At 30.5% G+C, this 10,015-nt stretch overlaps 1 protein-coding gene across 1 annotated transcript in view; it reads right to left on the bottom strand.

The window, feature by feature from the left end:
- Window positions 1-1,051: 1,051 nt before the first annotated feature.
- LOC119682744 (frizzled-like) overlaps window positions 1,052-10,015 on the bottom strand; it is a 31,772-nt gene continuing 22,808 nt past the window's right edge. Inside the window, exons 3-4 of the mRNA XM_038096250.1 lie at window positions 1,545-1,739; window positions 1,052-1,423 (exon numbers count right to left, since the gene is read on the bottom strand). Of these exons, the coding sequence (XP_037952178.1) occupies window positions 1,118-1,423; window positions 1,545-1,739 (501 nt within the window). The 3' untranslated portion in view covers window positions 1,052-1,117. The remainder of the gene's footprint in view (window positions 1,424-1,544; window positions 1,740-10,015) is intronic.

Below are 10,015 nucleotides of genomic sequence, written 5' to 3'. Positions count from 1 at the left end.
ACTTCTTTTTTTTAAAAAAAATTACACTTATAAATTTGTATTCTAGATATTTCGGTTTACTTCGTAGACCATCTTCAGTGTTATTCTATTGTGTCATTTCAGTGACCTCGAAAGTTTAACAAATTGTTTACTTAGAATCAATTTTTCATCCTTCTTAGGTTTTTTTTACAAACCATCTTGACAAATTTTGTGTGTTTATTTGTATAATTTATACTAACTTATTCCTTTAGGCAACCACTTCGATTAAGTAATTTAACGCACAATATAAATAAAACGCAAAATTTACATTTAAACTGAAAGAAAGAACCCCAGCACACCATCACCCCACCCCACATCATCATGCGGACAACACCGCAATCCGACCGCTTGGTAATTTAAAACCTTTATTTCATAGCCATTTCAAGTGGTTTACTTCTTTGTCAACTTTGAGCCATTTTAAGCTCATTTAAACCACATTTAACAGTTTATAATGTGCGATCAGAGCAATTTAATGGCCTTTGACTCTGTTTTTGGTCTTCGCAAACATAAAATTGCGAGCAAAAAATGAACCGAAAAATAATCACACAAAATAGACTTGCGTTATGTGGCATCATTAAAAAATAGTCAAAAAACGGAAAGGTTTTTGGATGAAAACTCTACTCCACAGTAAGTAACTAGGAAAGAAGGCGAAGACATTAAAACAAGCTCAGACTTTGACTAATGGGGAAATACGAAAAACACTGAAATTAACTTGAAACAAACGAGAGTTTAATATTTTTTTTTCTATTTTTTAATTGCTCCATTAAACATTACAAATTACAATTATGAATAAATTAAGTTAAATAAACTCAATTGACACTGCGTGATGTTTTATAGTTCAAGTAATTAAGTTAAGTAGGTTTTTTTCTAAATTTGCAAAATTAAAATCTTGAAACATAATTTACGAGCACAAATAGAAAAATATATTTGATCATATGACTCTTCAAAATATCTCATACACTGAAACCTAAAACTTTTTTTTAATCTTCTTAAGGTTTTCTTGATCAACATTTCGTCATAGCTTTATTTACGGTTGGTCACATTTAATAAATTTTTTAACTACGCCCGCGTATTCAGCGGATTTGTCTAGACAATAATCTCAACGCCGTCGCAGCCTTAAACTTAAAGAGTTTGAAGAGAGAAAAAAAACAAAAACAACAAACTTGTACTTAAGCTTACCTTCAACTTTTGCCATCGCCAACACAGATATCGTTTGGAGCGCAGGTATAGCCCAAGCCACCAAATGGAATAAATGTGATTTATTTTCGATTGCCTCGTGACCCCATTTCAATCCCGCAGCTAAAAACCAAGCAAATGCCAAACATGACCACCAGGCGAATGCAGCCATGCAGCAGAAGTAGAGCGCCATAAATAAAACAGTACAAGCGGTTGTTTGACGATGACCCTGCAATGGAAGTATTTTATTAAAAAATGGAACCAAATACATACATATATAATTTGATTAAGTAGTAACTAATAAACAACCATTCAACAAATTGAAATTAATTTTATGACAAATAACTTACTTGTGTTATGGTTGACATCATTTGCAGGCGACCCAATCTGACTGGCGGTGGGAAAGGTTCGCGACATGACACCGAATCGCTTGCGCCCAGCCCGGCTACATATGCACAACCAACGACCAAATAACAAACAGCAAGGAATACTATAGCCCGTTCCGGATAGCGAAAACGTGAAGAGTCTATTAAAAATGTAAGCACCTAAAAATAGAAATAAAAGTAGAAAATGTGAAAAGTTCATAACATTAACATTAGCTTAAATAACAATTCAACAAGTAGCATTTATTTATAATAGTCGTATAAGATATTTAAACGAATTCTCCATTTACCTCAAATATCATTTGACGTAATTTTTTAATAGAGAAAAACGTTAGCGTTTTTCTTTTCAAATAAATTTTGTACATTGAATAAACTGCATTGGTAATTGCGAACCGGTTTCATCGTGGCTATGAAAAGCCTTGGTTCATATAAGCCCAACCATAAACATGTAATCAAATCGCATACTGCCACCAGCCCCCCACTAAGTTCTCCTAACTTTGGTAAATAATCATGGCTATAATGTCATTTATTGCCTCTTTTGTGGCTACACCAGATGAAATTTGTTGAACTCATTTAAACGTTAATAAAATGGCTTGGGCTTTAGTTTAATTTTTATTTTCACGTTGGCTTTACATGGGCCGAACTCGTTTCAATGCGGTCTGAGACATAAACTTCAATTAGCTTAATAGGCGTAAATTTTCGTACATAACTTCTCTGCAGTAGCGCTGAACTTCTTAATCAGGAAATACTTACTCACATTCGATTCACTTGTTCTTTTGAATTATTGCGATAATTATAAAAAGGCACATGCAGCATTAAACTTAAATTTATTACAAATAAGAAAACTTCTTTGCAAAGCACTTGCTTAATAACTTATTAACTTCTAAATAGATATTTGGCTTTATATTATTTGACTCAGTAAAATACTAGATACTCTGGAAAATAATTTTAAACGCAATATTGCTCAATAAATTTAAGGAGCGACATCTATTTGTCAGTAGTTGTTATAAGACTTTGGAGTCATTTTAATAATTCTTTCTTTATAAGAATATACTCTGAATTTCATTTCCATCTAAAAATTCCGTTATGTTCAATAAAGTCAAGGAGCGACATCTATTAGTCAATAATAGTAGTAAGACTTTGAAATCATTTTAATAATTCATTCTTTAATATACCATAATATAGCTAGAATTTTATTTGGATCTATTAATCCATTTTATCTTTACGAAGTTGAGTTTGTTTATTTTTTAAACATGAAAAATATTTTAAATCTACAGTGATTAAATTCTTTATAAAAAAGGCTTAAAGGCATTGAAAACTCATGGTAAAATACTAAAAATGCTTGGTGCACTCAGGAAAATATGCTTTAACCACATACTAGTAGAATTGACCTAATAATTTTGTTAGAAAAATTTTAGCTCATATGGTAAAGAAGATATAAAAATCAACATGTTCGTAAGATTTAGTTAAAATCTGGCTAAATCAACCAAATTATTTTTCTGAGTGTAAATATGCTCTCTTAAAAATAATAAGTATATGTAAGTGAGAAAATTTGCTCCTAGCTTCATCACTATTGATGAAAAATACATTTAGAATGTTTTTGTAATAGTTTATAAATTAAAAAAATACTCGATTTACCCGGAAAGAATTAAAACTCCATCAGGATGACGCACCCGTTCACACAGTTGATAAAATCATCGTGAAAACAAATTAAATAAAGTATGAATTGTTCCAAACACCAGTCGATTTTCCAGATTTACTTTATCGTATTTCTAGCTCTTCGTATATTGGGTGTTGTTTTAGCAGCAAGAGAACTATCGATATCGATAACTATGGTGTGACACCTGAGAGTGTCAAATTATGAGGAATTTTCTGTTCAGTAAGATTTGGCAATTCATCATGAATCCTTTAATGATAGAAATTTACTTTGAAAAAAAAAAAAAATCTGTTCACGAAGTTCATATAGCACTTCGTCTATTTTTATCGAAAAATTGTTTTCAGTGATTACTCATTTCTGGTTACTTGGTTACATCAAAAAGCAAAATTGCCGTATATACAGCGAAGATATTCGTCAAGCCGTTGACGAATCATCGTCGGTTTTCTTTCAAATTGAGGAGGGAGCTGCAGTTGTGGTGAAGGGCGAGCACTATCAAGTCATGCTGACTGAATTTTTTTTTTCAAAAAAATAATCAGTTAAGCATCGACGCCATTTGGTTCCAACAAGAAGCGCAAGTTGCCATACAGCTAAACACTTGGTTTATTGCAAAATCAAATATTATTTCTAGAAGTGGTCAGGTCAATGGCCCTCTCATCTGTACAATTCAACGCCTCTCGTTTACTCTTTGTCATGCTATGAGCTATGTTAAGTCATTGCTTTATGTCGACAAGCCAACAACTCTTGAAGCATTAGAAGCCCATGCTCATGCCAGCTTCACCATTGACATATGGTCAAATTTATTGCAAAAACTAATAAAAAATTGGACTTATCGATTGGACCACAAAACTCATAACTGCGGCGAACTTATGAAGGAAATAATATTCAAAAAATAAATACCATCTACCAGAAATTATCTACCAGATTATAATAAAAAAATTTTAGTTCAACAATATTTCTATCTTGTATTATCATTTCAAGTTCTTAAATAGCTCACAAACACCCGATTTTTCAAAAAATTATTTAGTAGAGAATAATTTTCATTAAAAAAATATATTATAGCTACCATAAAGGGATATATCATAGAGTTTTGGGAAAGCCACTACAGAGATGGCATCCATAAATTGGTATTCCTAATAATAAACTACAGTCTTAATCACTTTAGTCTTAATATTGTTTCTTTGAACTTTAGATCTATATAAAACAAGTATGTTGCACTATTCCACAGAGCAAAACTATATTCTCACTTTTTCATTATTTCATTTATTTTTCAATTCAAACCCAAGACTTCGTTTTTTTCAAAGCTTCTTCAATTTGTTTTTCATTTATTTATGTAATAATACCACTTATATAAAAATAGTAATATTTTCACATTTATTGAACCCATTAATTTTCATTAACATGCAACAGGAAATATTTAATGAATTGATACAAAAGATCTTTTGGGTCTCTTCACCTCCATCTCCGCAACAAATAAGTACCTAAAATAACTAAAGTCACACTAAATACTAAAACTTCTATTTTGCATTTACGGGTTTGTATGTATATTATTCATTTAGGCACTACAATTATATGTAAATTTTGAAATGAACAAAATAGTACGTAGGCATACACCTATCACATTTTGTAATAGATAATTTTCCTAAATTATACTCCACCTTCGATAATAGCGAACCATAATTTGTAGTTAAAATTCAAGACAATACCAACACCCGTAACATTCTAGCAGCTCTCAACACCCCACTGTGACAAATGACTCTTTCGGGTTGGTAACTCTTTTGTTAAAAAGTTACAAATTGAATTGTTTAGCGATGGCATATAGCAATTCTACTGGGATTCGCAGCAAGTTTAGGTAAGAATACTGGTATCACTTGCAAGAACTCCGGAGCGGAATAAATGTATGCTGCTTCGTCTTTGGAGTGGTGAAAAGAGTTTAAAAAATGAAGTTAAGACAAATTTTTAGATGAAATAAAAATAAAATTAGAAGTAGCAACAAATTTAATTTGTTATTCTACACATGCCAAAAATATGTTCAAAAATGTAGGAAGAGTAGGGAATGCGGGTGTTGAAAGAGAAATTATATTGGGGGAAAAAAAACTTTATAGAATTTTCTAAAAATGTGCTAAATTATACGAAAAAAGTAATATTTTTTTTTTGTGGTTGGGAGTGTTTGTTGGTTTTGTTTACAATTTTGTTAATTTTCTAAACAATTTCGAGAAAAAAAAACTATTTATTTATGCATTTTATTATAACATTTTTCTTTTTAGTTTACAGAGTGGGCGTCACACATCTATTTAAGTCAAGTTCCATTGTTCAAAATTATATATTAGTAGACATATTTTCGGTTTGTTAAAAATGGTCATGAATAAATTAAAATATTTATTCTTATAAAAAAAAAAAACTGAGACTGAAAAAATGTAAAGACAAATTGTTAAAATTTACATAAACTTCATTGCTTTGGTTTTTATTGGGTGGGCTTGCATATTAATTCCAAGTCATTTACCAAACCAGCATATGAATTTCTACAAAAAAATTTATAAAAAATACATATAAAAGCTGACAAAGCAACAATTCTATTCTATTAACGATAATAATAGAGTATTTAAAATATTTCCTACACATTCACTTAATACTTCGATTTGAATAATTTCGATTGACAAAGTAATTACCACCTCAGTGGTTTTCTTACAACTCCGCCTTTGCGATTATTACTTGGAGTTTTTGCAATACAAAATCATTAATCCTTGTCATTTAGGCAAAAACAAAAATGTGAGTAAACGAAGCAAACCTCAAGCGACATGTCTAAATGACAACTCGATAATTATACAGAAATAAATACAAAAATATGCTCAGATAGAAATAAACAGAACTTAATTGCTGACAAGAACGACGAAAACTTTCGCTAGGAATCCGTTGATGTATGGTATATGCCGAGTTTCTGACTGACTCTGTTGTGTGGTGGCAGTGGTGCGATTTAGAATAACTTGTCAGCAAAATATCTGAACTCCAGCAAAAAACATAGATGAGCATACTTTCTGACGTTTCGTCTACAATCAAGCAAATGTTGAAATTATAAACACATTACGATGAAATAACAAAACTGTCAACATCAACATCAACATCAACATTAACAGCAACCTCAACTTCAACGGCAGCAACATCATCTTTTTATCGCATCTAACATCATTATCATCCTAAATAATAGATGAAATTTTGCTGTGTTAATTTCGCTTAGCGAAGCGAAAACTCGGAAACTGAAATAACTTTGCGTGTTACTTCAGTGCAAATATTTTAGTTGCAGTCATTGTTGTTGGGATTGCATTTGTTGCGGTTTGAAATTACAATATAAGTGAATATTCACTGCAAGGATATCAAGGATAATGCAGCGGAACTTATTTAACAAATGATGAACAACACAAAAACACAATTTACACGTGGCTTACGCTTAAGCTAAATACGATTACATGTCAAAATTTATTTTTTTTTTTAGAAATTTTAAGTTTATTTTTATACGTATTTAGAAAATTTATAAAATAGTTTGAATGACATGAGTAGAAACAGATAAGTTAGAATTAAAAAGTATGCCAAAAAATAAGTTTAGTTTATAAAGGGTGTTTTTTTTTAAAGTTATTAAAGATTACATTGAAATTAATAAATGTAATCTTGGCACTTGCAGTCCAACAAATTATATACTAATTAAACTAATTGACTATACTAATTAATACTAATTATAAACTATTTAAATAAAAATTCTAATATTTCCTGAGATCGCTGCTGATGAGTGCTTGGCAATACTCAAAACAGCGTTGTATGATCAGCCAAATTTCAATAAAATAATCAAAATTTTGTTATTGCTTCTCTATTAGTGTTCGAACCCTTCTACTTTCTTTTCGTTATATGACGCGTCACATTCGATAAAAAAATCAACATTAAATGATTTATTTTTATGTTCATATTCAGTAGATAGATAATTTAAGGTCATTAGTACCTCAGTGTTTTACAACTCTGAGTTTATTGCGAATCAGTAATTAAATCTGTTTCGAAAGTATTAGACTTCTTCTTCTTCTTCTTCTTCTTGAGTTAGTGCTATTACGCACTTTTACTCTATAATGGCTGGGGGGTTTATCACTACCCCACACTAGGCTTTAACTAGTATTAGACTATTATCTTTATTATTAAACAAAAAAAAAAAAGAATTTTAAAAGAAATAAAATACTATAATATGAGTATTTTGTAATCGTCTACTTAGTTAAGTGCTTAGTAAAAACAAATATATAATTAATAACTCTAATAGATATATACAAAAACACTGTACACAAACAAGAGTAGAAAAGGTACATAAGGTCTAACAAAGTATTGAAGGAAGCTCCGTAAACACCAGCGAAGTATATACATTCTTGATGAACTCAACGAGCTCAGAACAATTTGAACAACTAATAACCCTGTGTGTGGGTCTGTTTTATTCCACATTACTCTCTCAATTATTGAGCTATTCGAATGAAACTTTGTGCACAATTTAGGAAAGCAGACACACTTGGTGGATTCGTCAAAATTAAACCACTATATTCTATAGTTGCTATATAAACTGAGTGATCGGAAATAATCATTTAATAAATGAAAAATGAATGAAATAAATAATATTTAAATGATATGTAGACTTTTTATTCATATAACAGAATATAAAAATGTGTATTGATATCGGTTCTGACTTACACATAGCTATCATATAAAATGCTAAATTAGATACATGCTTGCTTTAGTTAGAAAAACTCTTTTATTTTTTAATATATGTTCAAATTTGGAACTTGAGCTTAATTTATAAAATGCAGTCTGTTTAATAATAATGGTATTGATTGCCTTAGATTTAGATATAGCTCGCATATAAACAATCTTCCCAAACCATATTTAACATGCCTCGACATTGGATATCATTGACGTTGACACTTGTGATGTGTTCTTTTAAGAGGAAATGTGAAGCAAGTAAGATACTACTCCATTATCACAGCAAACGATACCAGTTGTGAGTTGTATAGTTACTTACTTAGATTAGATTTTAAAATGGGTTGGGAACTTGTCACCACGTCACCGCATCCTTTGAGAATTATTGTGACATACCCACTTCAGTTCCATAGACGAGTAGCAGTTCAGGAAGCTATTATGTCCTTTGAAGAGATGTTGCCTAATTCCTTTATAAGTGGATAGGCTGTGGATAAGTACCGAAGTCTGAGCCTGGTAAGACTAAGACAGTGACACAGAATGTATTCTGCTGTTTCCTCTTCTTCGCAGTAGTTACTTACTTACTTACTGTTGTCTTCTTTTCCTCGTGGAGTATAGGTCTATATCTAACTGTATTAGGTGCTTCGCAGCACATATCATTTCAGTTATAATTTGTTACCTTATACCAAGTATTCTGCGCAAGCACTGATTTATGAAAGTCTGTATTTTTGACCTAATGTGGTAGGAACATTTTTATGTATCACAGTCATTGATAAGCATAGATTTTATATTTGATTCAAAGTTTGGCGGAGCTTCGCTTAACGAGATTTTTGGTTCTATTTTCATATTTTCCTCAGCGTACCGAAGGTAGAGTTTGATGGATATTTTTATCAACAGGCCTTTCGTCTATGAATCTGAGGAAGTTTCTTCGAGCCATACTTTTTCAAAATGTATAGTTAGTATGTAGATAACATTGAACTATCCCAACATGTGATGCTAGCAATTTTGATTACTAATTATTAAACCAAAATATTATTTTTTATACTTGCAACGGATCCTAATTAAGTACAAGACTCTCAAGATTTTGAATGGTCAGAATTGCCATATTTAGTAATTTCCTAAATTAATCCAATATTAAACTTGGATAGTTATAAAAAATATCAGTAGTGATAATATCTGTTTTCATATAAAGAAGGTATTTTTTTTACTTAGACATAATAACCCCTATTATAAGCTACCAACAGCCTCAGCTGTTTTCTTGTAAGAAAGTATTTCTAACCATAGTTGTAAAGAACTAATGTCGTTATCTGACATTATACAACACTAACGTTTTTTTTAATCCATTTAACAATTTTCTGTCTGAAACTTAGTAGTGACCCAACAGTGTAGAGCAGTTTTATAGTAAGAATAATATTGATTACTTTGTAGAAAGCCCACAGTTAAAAAAGAGTAAAAAAGCGCAGTAGCACTTACTCGGAAAAACCTCAACATAAATAATATTAGACGGATTCGAATAGCAAAAAAAGGACAAATACAAAAATTTGACAGGCACGAGTTCTAAGCCTGGCACTTGCAGACCGAACAAATTATATACGGACTATAAACTAATTAAATAAAATTGGATTATTTCCAAAGACCACTGATGAAGAGTACTTGGCAATACTCGAAACAGCGTTGTATGGTCAGCCAAATTTCAACAAATTAAAAATAAAAAATTTTTGTCTTTGTCCTTTCTTTGCTATTCGAATCCGTTTAACTTTTAAATAGTTCCTTTCGTCATAAAAAGAGACGCCATTATCGACAAGAAAAAAGTAACCTTATAAATAATATTGATTAAATATCTTAACTTACTTATATAAGCAATAAAATCTTAGTATTTCATGGATTTTTATATATTCTTTATAATTAAATTATAAGATGCTTAAAAAAATTTAAATATTTAGTAACATTACTGCATTTTTTATTTTTTCTTTGTTATTATATTTCTGTCAATATCCCCAAGCTCCAATTTCACAAACAAAAGTGAAATTTACATATTAAATTTATTGAAATATTTCAGTAATTACAA

Source organism: Teleopsis dalmanni, chromosome 1, assembly GCF_002237135.1.
Source record: "Teleopsis dalmanni isolate 2A chromosome 1, ASM223713v2, whole genome shotgun sequence".
Classification (NCBI taxonomy): domain Eukaryota; kingdom Metazoa; phylum Arthropoda; class Insecta; order Diptera; family Diopsidae; genus Teleopsis; species Teleopsis dalmanni.
The sequence above is the reverse complement of the archived record's forward strand: the minus strand, read 5'-3'. Positions and strand labels throughout refer to the sequence as shown.